General features: G+C 39.3%; 1 protein-coding gene and 1 long non-coding RNA gene across 2 annotated transcripts in view; both read right to left on the bottom strand.

Annotated features, from left to right (window-relative positions):
- Positions 1-11,905, bottom strand: part of glra4a (glycine receptor, alpha 4a) — a 62,894-nt gene extending 50,989 nt beyond the window's left edge. Inside the window, exons 1-10 of the mRNA XM_017698293.2 lie at positions 11,815-11,905; positions 11,600-11,716; positions 11,407-11,492; positions 11,158-11,316; positions 11,019-11,057; positions 9,572-9,700; positions 9,371-9,466; positions 9,193-9,265; positions 6,932-7,029; positions 5,901-6,034 (exon numbers count right to left, since the gene is read on the bottom strand). Of these exons, the coding sequence (XP_017553782.2) occupies positions 5,901-6,034; positions 6,932-6,954 (157 nt within the window). The 5' untranslated portion in view covers positions 6,955-7,029; positions 9,193-9,265; positions 9,371-9,466; ... (4 more) ...; positions 11,600-11,716; positions 11,815-11,905. The remainder of the gene's footprint in view (positions 1-5,900; positions 6,035-6,931; positions 7,030-9,192; positions 9,266-9,370; positions 9,467-9,571; positions 9,701-11,018; positions 11,058-11,157; positions 11,317-11,406; positions 11,493-11,599; positions 11,717-11,814) is intronic.
- Positions 11,906-12,954: 1,049 nt separating this feature from the next.
- Positions 12,955-13,365, bottom strand: LOC119263810. Its single transcript, XR_005130538.1, has 3 exons — positions 13,321-13,365; positions 13,118-13,210; positions 12,955-13,026 (listed from the first exon to the last, which is right to left on the bottom strand). It is a non-coding gene; the product is annotated as an uncharacterized LOC119263810 (long non-coding RNA).
- Positions 13,366-14,084: the final 719 nt, after the last annotated feature.

The raw sequence follows: 14,084 nt of genomic DNA, 5'->3' as shown, positions 1-14,084 counted from the left end.
GTTCTCCAGTGACCGCACGTTAGCTAGCAAGAGGCTAGGCACTGGTGGTCGGCTAGCGCGAGCCTTTAGCCTAGCATGCAGCCCTCCCCTCTTGCCTCGCTTGCGTCGCCGCCTCTGGAGCGCTCTCCTCGGATCAGCGTGCTCACTCGCGGTCGGTAGGTCTGGGTCTTCCTGGTGGTGGTGGTGGTGGCTGCGGGAGCGGACAATGGGTTGTAGCTCCGGTGGAATAAAGCCGCTAAATCCGTGCATGTCTTTTGTGATGTCCATGCAATGCAATGTTTATGACAAACAGCCAAACATTGTGGCTTTTGTTCAAAGAAGAAAATTAATCCATGTAGAAAATCTTTATAACTGTAAAAAGCACCTCAGTTAGTGCTTGTGCGTATTAGAGTAACAATTGCTTTATATTCTCTATGTTGTATTACTTGCTTCCTCTGCTAAATTCTATATGTGATGAACAAATGTCATAAAGAAAAAAAAAGTCAACGGCGGCGTCCACTGATTGATCAGAAGCTTGCCCTGTTTGGTCCAAGAGCTGTTTATGATCTGAAATGCTGAACAAAATCTGCTCTGGGGAATTTTAGGTGTGCAGCATAAGTTGGCATAGTGTATCCCAGTAAAAATGAGAGAAAATTCAGTATTAGACTGCAGTAAGCTTAAAGTTGGCTAAACAGACAAACATATTGTTGTGAAAAGATAAGAAAAGGAAGTTTCATTTAACCATAATGCCACACCACTATTTTAGGACCTAAAAATGAGTCTGGCCAGGATTTCTAAATGGCCTAAAATGACAAGACTTGTGCTTTCAAGTGGACACTTGCTATCTCAAGTCTGCTTTTCTGCAACTGCCACCTTCTTGTCCCTAGTGCACTCTTTTTTGAAAATCAAAATACGGTCATCCTAGTTAAGTAGCATATAGAAAGCATCACAGTGAGAGTGCTGATAAACATCAAACTAAAGCACATTTATATGGTCTTTTAGCATAATTTATGCTGCATTCATCATGTTTGAAATTAGCTAACTAAAACTATAACACTGCTTTCCAGCTAAAGGTTACAAGGTTATGATGTGGGGTAAAAGAAGGTTAGCAATTGTATATTGTTTAAAAAAAACAATTCCTCAGTTTCAACATTTGACATTGTACTATATTAATTTAAAAATAGAGATTAATATGATATGCACATCATGGCATTCTGTTTTTATTCATATTTTGGATAGCATCATAATTATTTAGCATTTAGTTTATTGTATTAAGATGGTATTTTTACTTCACTGATATGTTGTTGACATGTTACTACGTGGTTTTTAGTAGTTAGCAAGCAATATGTGTAATCTGTCAAGCTAACTATTGGTGTGCTAGTTTATTTTAGACTGAATTTGCCTACCTTTTACTTGCAACTCTGTTAACCATTGTTTACCTTCAATTATTTTATGTATACTACACTGCTCAGAAAAATAAAGGGAACACTCAAATAACACATCCTAGATCTGAATGAATGAAATATTCTCATTGAATACTTTGTTCTGTACAACGTTGAATGTGCTGACAACAAAGTCACACAAAAATCATCAATGGAAATCAAATTTATTAACCAATGGAGGCCTAGATTTGGAGTCACACACAAAATTAAAGTGGAAAAACACACTACAGGCTGATCCAACTTTGATGTAATGTCCTTAAAACAAGTCAAAATGAGGCTCAGTATTGTGTGTGGCCTCCACGTGCCTGTATGACCTCCCTACAATGCCTGGGCATGCTCTTGATGAGGTGGCGGATGGTCTCCTGAGGGATCTCCTCCCAGACCTGGACTAAAGCATCCGCCAACTCCTGGACAGTCTGTGGTGCAACGTGGCATTGGTAGATGGAGCGAGACATGATGTCCCAGATGTGCTCAATCGGATTCAGGTCTGGGGAACGGGCGGGCCATTCCATAGCTTCAATGCCTTCATCTTGCAGGAACTGCTGACACAATCCAGCCACATGAGGGTCTAGCATTGTCCTGCATTAGGAGGAACCCAGGGCCAACCGCACCAGCATATGGTCTCACAAGGGGTCTGAGGATCTCATCTCAGTACCTAATGGCAGTCAGGCTACCTCTGGCGAGCACATGGAGGGCTGTGCAGTCCTCCAAAGAAATGCCACCCCACACCATTACTGACCCACTGCCAAACTGGTCGTGCTGAAGGATGTTGCAGGCAGCAGATCACTCTCGACGGCGTCTCCAGACTCTGTCACGTCTGTCACATGTGCTCAGTGTGAACCTGCTTTCATCTGTGAAGAGCACAGGGTGCCAGTGGTGAATTTGCCAATCCTAGTGTTCTCTGGCAAATGCCAAGCGTCCTGCTGTGAGCACAACCCCCATCTGTGGACGTCAGGCCCTCATACCATCCTCATGGAGTCGGTTTCTAACCGTTTGTGCAGACACATGCACATTTGTGGCCTGCTGGAGGTCATTTTGCAGGGCTCTGGCAGTGCTCCTCCTGTTCCTCCTTACATAAAGGCGGAGGTAGCGGTCCTGCTGCTGGGTTGTTGTCCCCCTACGGCCTGCTCCACGTCTCCTGGTGTACTGGCCTGTCTCCTGGTAGCGCCTCCAGGCTCTGGACACTACGCTGACAGACACAGCAAACCTTCTTGACACAGCTCGCATTGATGTGCCATCCTGGATGAGCTGCACTACCTGAGCCACTTGTGTGGGCTGTGGAGTCCGTCTCATGTTACCACGAGTTTGAAAGCACCACCAACATTCAAAAGTGACCAAAACATCAGCCAGAAAGCATAGGTACTGAGAAGTGGTCTGTGGTCCCCCCTGCAGAACCACTCATTTATTGAGTGTGTCTTGCTAATTGCCAATAATTTCCACCTGTTGTCTATTCCATTTACACAACAGCATGTGAAATTGATTGTCAATCAGTGTTGCTTCCTAAGTGGACAGTTTGATTTCACAGACGTTTGAATTACTTCGACTTATATGTGTTGTTTAAGTGTTCCCTTTATTTTTTTGAGCAGTGTATATATTGTCTACTGTATTAATATCGACTATGATTCGTGTTTAACCCTGTTATCTAGTCATTTATCATTAACAGCTCATATAGTTTCTGATTTGACAGCCTGAGATGGGAAAATAGCATTAATATTAAGTACTTATTTTGATTTCTACTTTGTCCAAAAAAAAGAAAGAAAGAAAGAAAAAGGTACAAAGGTGGGTTTTTAAGCTTTTAAGAGTTCCAAGGCGTAAAATTAACTCTATCCATGGTAATTTTCAGGTAATGTTTATTTCAGTGTAAAAGATACATGGATCTATGTACACAGTCCATGTCTGTGTTTTACTGCCCACATTCAGTCTCGTGGCATAATTTCCTGCAAAGATGCTGATCATTTTCCTGCCGTTGTAATTAGGCTGCTTTGTGTGCCATAATGGCACATTCTTAGAACAGAGATCTTGGACCTTTCCTGGCAGCTCAACCTACTGCACTGACAGGGGAATGATTAAATTTGCTTTTATCTTCTACAGCAGGGGTGTCAAACTCATTTTCACAGAGGGCCACATCATACAGTATATATACAGACAGTATAAATGTAACTAAATGTAACCAAATGTAATGTAGAATAAATGTAAGTACTCCTTAATGTTAAATAACTCTGAATTTATTACTTATTCAACTTATAAATACTTGCATAGATGTAAAAATGTTTGCTTGTTGCTCTGTTAACATAACATAAATCCTGTTAATTTGTCAGATTAAGAAACTCATATTACTCCATCAATCAACGATCAAACTATCTAAGTGAATAAAGAAAAATATCATCAAACACAAGTTATGACATTAACTAACTCAAAACTTTGTCACAGTTGAAAGGGGCAGAATAACAATACAACCAACAACTTTGAGCTGCTAAGAACATGTGTAACAGATGTGGCATTTTACAAAAAACAAATGGCTGCACACATCCTTGCAGAGGTCATACATACACTTAATGACAGATGGTTTGATTACAGTAAACATTTGTCTGCAAAAACACAAACCTGTGTAAACACTAAATACACTGCTGCACATATAAAGTAGTATATGTAATAAACAGGGTCTATTTATATACCTGCTCACAGACCTTCAGTATACACTGCTTCAAAAATGCACCCTCTGAAAAAGACTTAGACGCACAAGCAATTTCATCAGCTACAATAAAGCTAGCTTTCACAGCTGCGTTGTTTTGGGCCGTAGCTCTTGTGAACATATTCTGCTGCGATCGTAGTTTGCCTTTTAATTCTTGTACAATTTGTTGTTTTTCTTGAAGGCTAACTTCGGCATACTTAGCTCCGTGTTTGGTATCAAAGTGCCGACGTAAATTGTACTCCTTGACAACTGCCACCGCCTCATAACACAAAAGACATACCGTTTTTTCTCCTTTTTTCTTCATGGGTAACTTAATCAGCATGAATTGTGGGAAATGTAGTTTAAGGTCAATGCACTCTTTAGAATTAGTGGCGGAATAATCAAGTCTAAAAGCATGCATTGACCATAAACTCCATTTCCCACAATTCATGCCGATTATGTTACCTGTGAAGTGACGGCATTAAGCCACTAGATTGCAGTCAATCAGATCTTTTAAGCTCTTGCGGGCCACATCAAATGACACGGCGGGCCACATTTGGCCTGCGGGCCTTGAGTTTGACACGTGTTCTACAGGTATAGGTATGTAGCCACTTTTATTACCCTTGCTCTTGCCCCCTAGTCTAACTGATTCTCTGTGCGTTCTACCTTGAGGAGATACTCTTGTGTATACCAGTGTGACCAGATGTTGGATTTCTTCTACAAACTAACTCTGCTGAACCCTGTGGGTCTTTCTTTAAGTGAAGCTTGCATAGGCACCAGCATGCAGTGTCCGGCCATATTACTGTTTTAGCTGTTACATAAGCAGGGCTGCTTTAGCTGGCTGGTAGATATTGCCCTTTGTGAGTTTGATTCTTATAGGCTAAAACAATATCAACTCTTATTATAGTACATTTTAGATGTCAATGTCTGTAGTATAAAAGTCGATTTTTATATTAGAGTATTATTCATGATGCCTTCAATGCTAGGTAGCCAGTATTGCAGTAGTTGTCACGATTGGCCCCTCCCAGTCCTGTCCATGTGTTCCTGTTGTGTTTTGGTTTGGCCCATGTGTTTTTGTTTTGGTTTTAGTCCAGCCCTCTCGTTTCATGACTCCACCCCTGATTGTCTCCACCTGTTTCCCGCCTGTCCCTCATTTACCCTGTGTTATTTAAGTTATTTATTTTTGCTGGTCATTGTGTTGTTTGTTTGAAGTACTTTGGATTTCTGTGCACTTCGTCATGTCTGACTTTAGATCTGTCCGTGTTGACCATCTGACTTTGGCCCATTATGACCCTGATTTTGGATTTGCCCACAATAAAAGTCACTTATCTCAGCGTATGCGTCTGCCTCCTCACTCCCAACCGTTACAGTAACTATCAAGAACATGAAAATCTGGCTGCAGAACATCTGTGCTTGCACATATGACTTCGAAGTGCTCTTCTCTGTCATATAAAGAAGTATGTTGCATTATTTTTAGCTTGTAAAGAACACTATTTTGTTTCTGATTTCCAAATTTTTTTATTGTTAAAAGTGTCCTTGAGGTCAAAGGCTATATATAACCTGACCAGCGTGTGCTGGGCTTTTAACATTTGGTTGGAATGTAAATTGACACTAAGGCCAACTAAGGTCTCTTTCGTAGCTCTCCGGATTGTATTTTCATAAAGTTTTATTCTTCCATAACCATTGTATGTATGCTGTGTTTAGAACATCATACATATTAAACAGTAAGGCTCCTTGTGTGGGATGAATAAGAAATTGTATATTGTCCATACATTATATTTTTTATGGATTGCAAACATCTGTCTCACCTTTAAAGTTGGGTCTAATGCGTGCGTCATAACCAGAGGTTCTTCCCATCAGCTTGTCAAGAAAGTCAGATGGGGACATAGGCTTTGTGGCTGGTCTATTCTGGAATTTTATCTCCTCTTTACAGGAGCCAGGTCTGCGAGACAGAGAGAGATAGAGAGATAAAGCTGATGGTGAATTTGAGAAGAAAAACATTTGACAATGATAATGAGGACAACATAACATGATAACAGGATTCAAATAGCATCACCAGTATTATGCCTTATTCTTGTTACTTTCTTTTAACTACATGCAACATAACTTTTCATCTTAATGGAAAAGAGAGGTTTTCATAAACAAGGGTGGTGGGGACAGATTTATGACTCAACTGCTGTAAATAACCATGATCATGCAACTCACTGGCTTTCTATCCTTAAATAGTTTTTGACTATATATAATTCAACCAAAATTCTGGCCTTTTCATTATACTAAGACTGCTGTAATTCATTAATGATATTCATTTAAATTCTCTGAAAACATGTCAGTTCTACTACTGCTTAATAGCAGTGCTGCTTTTGTTACCACTGACTATAAAATGTGTACAGATAGACTTGAGAACTGGGTTGGACTCAGAACTTAAACGTCAAAATAGTGCCAATGACATGTGGCATGCTCAATTCATGGGCCGCTCTTGTTTAAATTTTTACAACCTACAAGATTATGGGATATCTTACCACAGCTATGATATTTATACTCTCTCAGATAAAACTGATTTACTTGAACCTCTCCCCAAACAACTATGGTCCTCTTGACTCACTGGATGGGATGCAGCTGAATAAAGATAAATCAGATTTTTTTTCTCCCGAAATACCAATAAGAAGCACAGACTACCTGCCTATGTGGAGCCCTAAAAGTTTTTTAAAAAATGCAACCTTGGAGTGGAGTGTAAACTCAGTTTTAGCAATCATGTGAAGGCATTTACTAAATCAGCATTTATCCTCAGCAGCATTTTAAACATGTCAACAAAATTAGAGATTTTATGACTAATCCAGACCTGGAAAAATCCATCCATGTCATTAGTTCTAGCAGGACTGATTACTGTAACGGCCTCCTTACTGGACTCCCAAAAAAGGCAAACGGCTTCAGTTCTCACTATATGAGTAAAAGAAAGTAACACATCACATCCATTCTTAAATCCTTACAGTGGCTACCAGCATGTTACTGAACAGACATTAAGATACCATTACTAGTCTATAAATTGCTTCATGGTGTAGAACCATTTATCCGATATGCTGCAACAATATGAGCCAAGCAGAACTCTCAGGTCGTTAAGAACTAGTCAGTTAGTCCTGCCTAGGTAAACACTGAATGTGGACAAATAACATTTAGCTATGCTGCTACTAAACAAAACCAGTTGACAGAGCATTTAAAGAGCCTTGACACCTAGATTCTAGGCTGAAAATGTTCCTATTTAAGGCTTTTAACTTACTTTAAAACACTGTTAGCCCTGCGTTCTATATTGTAATAGCACTCTTATGGACTCTTAACATTTATTTCTTCTTGATTCTTATTACATACTGTGGCCCGGCCGGGGGAGGGGCCGACGCACACTATCATGTTTTTCATTTTTATTCTCTTATATCTTTTGCAAAGCACTTTGAATGACGACGGTGTGAAAAAGGTGTTATATATGTAACGGGTAGGCGCTAAAAGGACTAGGAGAGAACAAATTATGGGGCACTAGGACCCAGCAGTCGTAGTTAAAACAACGGCAGTGAAACTCGGCAGCACTACAGCTACTGCGGGACATTAGGACCCAGCGGCATGGTAGCTCTTACAAACTAATACCGTTTCATCCATCCATCCATCCATCCATGTTCTAAGCCGCTTCTCCCTCAGGGTCGCCGGGGTAGCCTATCCCAGCGGTCATCGGGCAGAAGGCAGGATACACCCTGGACAGGTCGCCAGTCCATCGCAGGGCAGACAGACATACACAATCACGCCTAGGGACAATGTAGCATGTCCAGTTGGCCTGACAGCATGTCTTTGGACTGTGGCAGGAAACCGGAGAACCCGGAGGAAACCCACGTCGGTCGCCCGGCCGGGGAATCGAACCCAGGCCCTCCTCGCTGTGAGGCGACAGCGCTAATACCGTTTCACTGCTTCTTTATTAAGCTCACCTGTTGCTCACTTGAGGGCGTGAGTGCTTAGGAGAACATGGTGAGATTGCCATCCTTGTTTTACACTAGCTTGGTTTACTGGAAAGGACAGGTTTATGAATCCTTCTCAAGCTAAAACTGGGTGCTACATTTGTGTTAGTTCCCCTGTCCTGTGAGACTGGTGTGCCTACAGAGAAAAGGAAAATATTCTGTCTCAAAGGTTGCTGGTGCCTTCTGCCGTCAAGGTGGTTGAAGCTTGAGTTCGGTAAGCAAACACTGTGCACTTTTATGATTGTAGCACTGTTACTTGGAGAGCCGGTTGTAGCGGAAATGTTGCTGTGCCGTCCCACTTTGTTCCGTCACAGCAATGCCGGAAGTACGGAACAGCGGCCACTGTGCCAGTACACACAGCGGAACAGCGGTCTCTGTGCCGGTACACACATCGGAACAGCGGCCTCTGTGCCGGTACACACAGTGGAACAGCGGTCTCTGTGCCGGTACACAGTGTTAACCCTGATAATTTGAGAAGAGCTGAGAACTATTCCTTTTGTACAGTTGAACTTTGAGCATAAATTATCTGGCTGAATGAGAATTCCTATTATTCCCCATGATTGGAGCTGGGTAAACAGTGACATTTATTTTGCCTTCTAAAAGGTAAAATGGACTTTTTAGTATTATTGTTGTGTGCTAAGCATTAAAGTATCAAACAACCTTTTGACTATGAGCTATTTATTTAACATTAAATTGTTCACTTGCATGTATTGCACATTTTACAAGCCAACTTTAGAAAAGTCAATAAATAAAAATATTAAAATATAACAAACAAAAGGTGAATACTATTTCACAATACAGCTTAATAAAATAAAATGCCTCAAAGAATAATTACAGTCATATGTGCACACTGTAAAGGGTGAGTCAAAAGTCACAGGACAAGTTTTATTTTATGTTATTTTTTACTTTATTATCAGCTTTTATCTCTGGGGTAATCTCAAACAAATTGTGTATGCTGAGAAAATCTGCAACAAACACCACCTTCAGCACTGCATCGTGGAGGCTTGTTACAGCATAAAAAAAAAATAAAATGGTGTCCTGTGTCTTTTGATTCAACCTGTATATATAAAGCTACCCTTTGGCTTTCTTCTTCAAATAATGACACCTGAAGTAGCAAGAGACATCTCTCCTTGGTATCGGTGAAAGCCTTCATGTTTGCACAGTATTTCTAGAGTCACCTGCAGTGGTAGTAGAAATAAAATTATTAGCAGTTTAACATTATATTTAGCAGTGTAAAATTAGATTGTGTAAATGAGACATACTGTAATTATTGAACTTCCTACCCCTGGCAGCATAACATCTAGAATAAAGACAACACTTCTGAGGTCTTTTTTGTCCAAGCACAAAGCTGTCTGAATTTTTTCATACAGCTCATGAATCTAAAAAGTAACCAAAAATATATGAAAACGTTCAACTAAATATACGAGTGAAAAAGGAAAATGTACTTATGGTGAACTGCAGCAGTCAAGTTATCAAAGACGCACCCGTTCAGTGCTAAATTTGGGCAGTCTAGGCCTAAGTGTGGTCCGGAGCTTCATACACTTGTTGGGATGGCTCCAAAGGAACATTCCTGCTGACTTCTTTGCACCACTGGACAATTGCCTATGTAACTCCTATTGAAAAAAAGTTGCATTATTAGCCAAAGAAATGAAATTAACCTGATATTTATTTACAGGACTACAATATTTGCAAGTCAAGAAAACAGTCAGTGTCAAAAAAAACTTAAAGCCCTTTATTGACAATATAGTTTATGGTATGAAACCTTTATTTACATTCACAGTTGAAAAATGGAAAGACCCTAACAGCACTACTAAGTGTATCAACAGTTACAGCAGTGCAGTGCCAAATGTTAAACTACACTATTTGGTCAAAAGTTTGTAGACACCTGCATATCCAATGTTTTGTCCAAAAGTATGAACAAGTTTGTCCCCCCTCTATTGCAGTGAGTGTTTCTACTGTTCTGGTAAGGTTTTACACTTGACATTAGTGAGAGAATCTGATTGCATTCAGCCATAAGAGCATTAGTGAGGTCAGGTACTGACGTCAGATAATTAATTCCTGGTCACAAATGGCACTCCAACTCATCACAATGGTACTAGATGAATCTCCTTCACATTCCCACTGCTCCACAGCCCACAGGCAGTCATGGGGCTGGAGGTTAGGGAACTGGCCCTGTGACCGGAAGGTTGCCAGTTCGATCCCCAGTGCTGACAGTCCATTACTGAGGTGTCCTTGAGCAAGATACCTAACCCCCAACTGTTTCCCTGGTGCCGTGGATAGGGCTGCCCACCGCTCTGGGCAAGTGTGCTCACTGCCCCCTAGTGTGTGTGTATTCACTAGTGTGTATGTGGTGTTTCACTTCATGGATGGGTTAAATGTGGAGGTGGAATTTCCCCATTTGTGGGGTTAAAAAAGTATCACTTAATGCTGGTGGACTTTATACCCCTCTAGCCAAGGCCTGGCAGTGGCATAATGCTCCCGAGCATCCTATTGAACTGGAAATATTTGTCATGGAAACTTTACAAGCTGTGTGTGTGCAGTCTAACACCTGGGTGCACCTTAATAAAAAGATGCAGCTAAGTTGAGATATAGTGCACCTTCTCTCAAATATGTTTCTCAAAAGTTAATAACATAATTAAAAGAATAGATGAAAAAATAGCACATGGTTTAAAAAGGTTCACAAGTTACAAACATAATATTGAAGTCATCTACTTTAAATGTAAAAACTGAATAATTAAATAAATTATTAACAAATTATGGAGTAAAAAATATAAATATCTACATCGTAAGTCAACTGACTAAATAGAGATTTGAAAAAAGAAAAGATATTCTTCAAGCATAACTGACAGGTTTGAAAACCTTTAAAAGTCTTAAAGGCATGACATCAGAAAATATAAGAATAAGAAGAATAATTGGAAGCATTGTAATTACCTGGATGTCTTCATCACTGATCAAGCCTCCCACACCTTTCTGACAAAGAATTGAGTGATTCATTAAGTGGATGTTCCTACAGTGAGCATGTTTAATACAGTTTGCCATATGTCCATCATAACTTGGAGCAGTTACTTACTTTGTATGTGGGTAAGGGTAAGGTTTGTCGCATCCACATTTAAAGCTTTTGTTCAGGAGGTCTTCTTGCTGTACACCAGCACAATCAATGTACAATGTAACCACTTTTCAGACTTCACACTGTACCCAGGTGAATTTAGAAACATCTGGATATAGGGATCTATACCAGTTCACAACAATTAAATTAGTCAGAACAATGGTTTTACGAACGTTTGAATGAAAATATTGTTGAGGAGTATGTACAATGTACCTCTCTGCTCTATGTCCAGTCAAGCTCTGCTACGTGCATGCATAAATTTTGCTAGCCAAGCAATCTGTATCATGTGTTGCGAGTCTCTATAATAAACAATAATTAAAATATAGTGTTGTCACTCACACAAGTTGACATTTTAATAGAAGATGCTGATTTTATAAATTAATAAATAAATAAATCATCAACTTACTGGCAGAACAGCTTCTGCTGCTAATGCAGCTGCATGATATCTACGCAGGTGAAGTCACTGTTTTTGAAACAGAGTCTCATTTGCAGCTTTGATTCTTCTAACTTCCAGTTCGGCCATCTGTGTTTACATAGAATATAACTTATTCTTATTCATATATATATATATATGTGTATGTGTGTGTGTGTGTGTGTGTGTGTGTATTGATAGATACTTACTGTGCAAACAAATACCCCACAGTTATCTGAATCAGACTGCTTCCATTGGGCTGGACTCTTTATTGTCCAAGTGCCCAAGTCCCAAATGTTCTGAAATGCATTACTGGGAAAAAAAAAATAAAAATAAATAAATATATATATATATATATATATATATATATATATATATATATATATATATATATATATATATATATATATATATTAAAAACAACATTCTAGATTGTGGATGCAGCAGATGAATCTGTCGGAAAAAGTTGTTGCAACCATTTTTAAAGACATTGGCTAAATATGATTAAACTTAAAGCTTAAATTATTCAAGCTTAAACTATTAGTAACATACTCTGTTGACGACTGGGATCTATGCATCTTTAGTTAATATTAACAAAGCTTATGAACAATCAGTCTACACCTGCATTATAATGCATTAGAATTCAGTCTAGTCATATTTCATTTTATAATACAGTATATAAACAGAAGTAGTTAAACGGCTGTACCAAATAATATACAATAAACAAGATCTAGAAAAAATAGAAATATGTAGCTATGTTCTCTTATTAAGGTAGACATAAAAATATGTACCATAACAATTCCATGTCCTGGGCTTCAGTTGTTTTGTTTTTCCCCAAAGAATCATACAGTCTGATTTCAGATGTCAGACCATCAAAGACCTAAAAACATCCATCCATCCATCCATCCATTTTCCAAGCCGCTTCTCCGTCAGGGTCGTGCTGGAGCCTATCCCAGCAGTCTTCGGGCGGAAGGCAGGATACACCCTGGACAGGTCGCCAGTCCATCGACGGGCAGACAGACAGACACAGACAGTCACTCACACACACACCTAGGGGCAATTCAGCACGTCCAATTGGCCTCACTGCATGTCTTTGGACTGTGGGAGGAAACCGGGGAACCCGGAGGAAACCCATGCAGACACGGGGAGAACCTGGTCGTCCGGTTGGGGAATTGAACCCAGGCCCTCCTTGCTGTGAGGCGACAGCGCTACCCACCACGCCACCGTGCCACCCAACCTAACAACAATAAAAGTAAAAATTATTTTTGTTATCAGGGCCAAGACTTCTGTTAAAAACACATAATACCACTTCTCTTTTTCCAAACAACTATACTCACCCACAAAATAAAGTGGTTTCCAGATTCTGGGGTTTTGTGTCCAACAACACGGGGAATGAGCACTTTTGAGTTTTCCTTTACTTCCTACAATTAAAATGAAGTACGGATTTATTGGAAAATGCAGTACAGAACTTCACAGGGTATGCAGTCAATATTGACACTTTTCAGAGAATACCTTTATGCATTTTAAATGCACATCTTGAATGGCTTTGTTCTTTTGCCAGTCTCTCCACCAGAGTATAAAATTAAACGTTGGAATAAGGATGACCTGGAATAAAATCACATTTAGCATAATTTAAATTTTTTTTAAACTTATTATTATTATTATTATTATTATTAATATTAACTAGCAGTAATATTTAAATAAGAACAATTTACAATTTCTGTTCCTTCCACCAACTGAGAAAGTCTTGTGTCTACTACCTGTAAAAAAGAAAGCTTAGAGTTCATTCTTTGATCTTAAAGTTGTTTTCTATTGTCATAAAATGTGCTTGTGAGATTAATGCTCACGCTGTCAGCCAAGACATTCTGACTTTTCCAGTTGACCGTTACTCAGTGCACATTATTTCAGGGGGGCACAAACTTTTCAGATCATGAAGCTTGGCTGTTGAGTTTGCAATCCTTATTGTGGTCAGTTGCTCCTCTTTTTCTTCAGCAAAAAGGACTGCTAATTTTTCCTGAACATTATAAATATTACAACATTTTAACAGACAGTTACATAGTTATACATTCTGTTTTGCTTACTTTTTAAATTTATTTAACAAAAAGTTAATGTACCTCATTTGATTGGTTAATTGGAAAAAGACCAACTGAAAAATGCTGCCAGGTCTTGCTGTTTTCTTCTTCTAGGGGCAATCCTTTAATTTCCATACCTTCCTTTACCCCTTCTTTCTTGATTGCTGCCTATTATAATTTAAACAATACTTCAGTATTTCCTCAATTTTTATTGATTCAAATTATGAAATGCAAATAACAGTTACACAAACCTGTTCCAGAAATACCAAGTCTTCCACTGCTGTCTACTTCTAATGGGTCCAATGCAATTCTCATCATGTCTTCTTTGAATTTCTGATTTACCTTCTGATTATGTAGGTGGAACATAAGTCTCAAGGAAAACATGAAATGCCTGTCCTTCATAATGC

This window comes from Pygocentrus nattereri, chromosome 8 (assembly GCF_015220715.1).
Source record: "Pygocentrus nattereri isolate fPygNat1 chromosome 8, fPygNat1.pri, whole genome shotgun sequence".
In the NCBI taxonomy this organism is placed as follows: Eukaryota; Metazoa; Chordata; class Actinopteri; order Characiformes; family Serrasalmidae; genus Pygocentrus; species Pygocentrus nattereri.
Note: the sequence above shows the minus strand (reverse complement) of the source record. Positions and strands in the feature narration are given on the sequence as shown.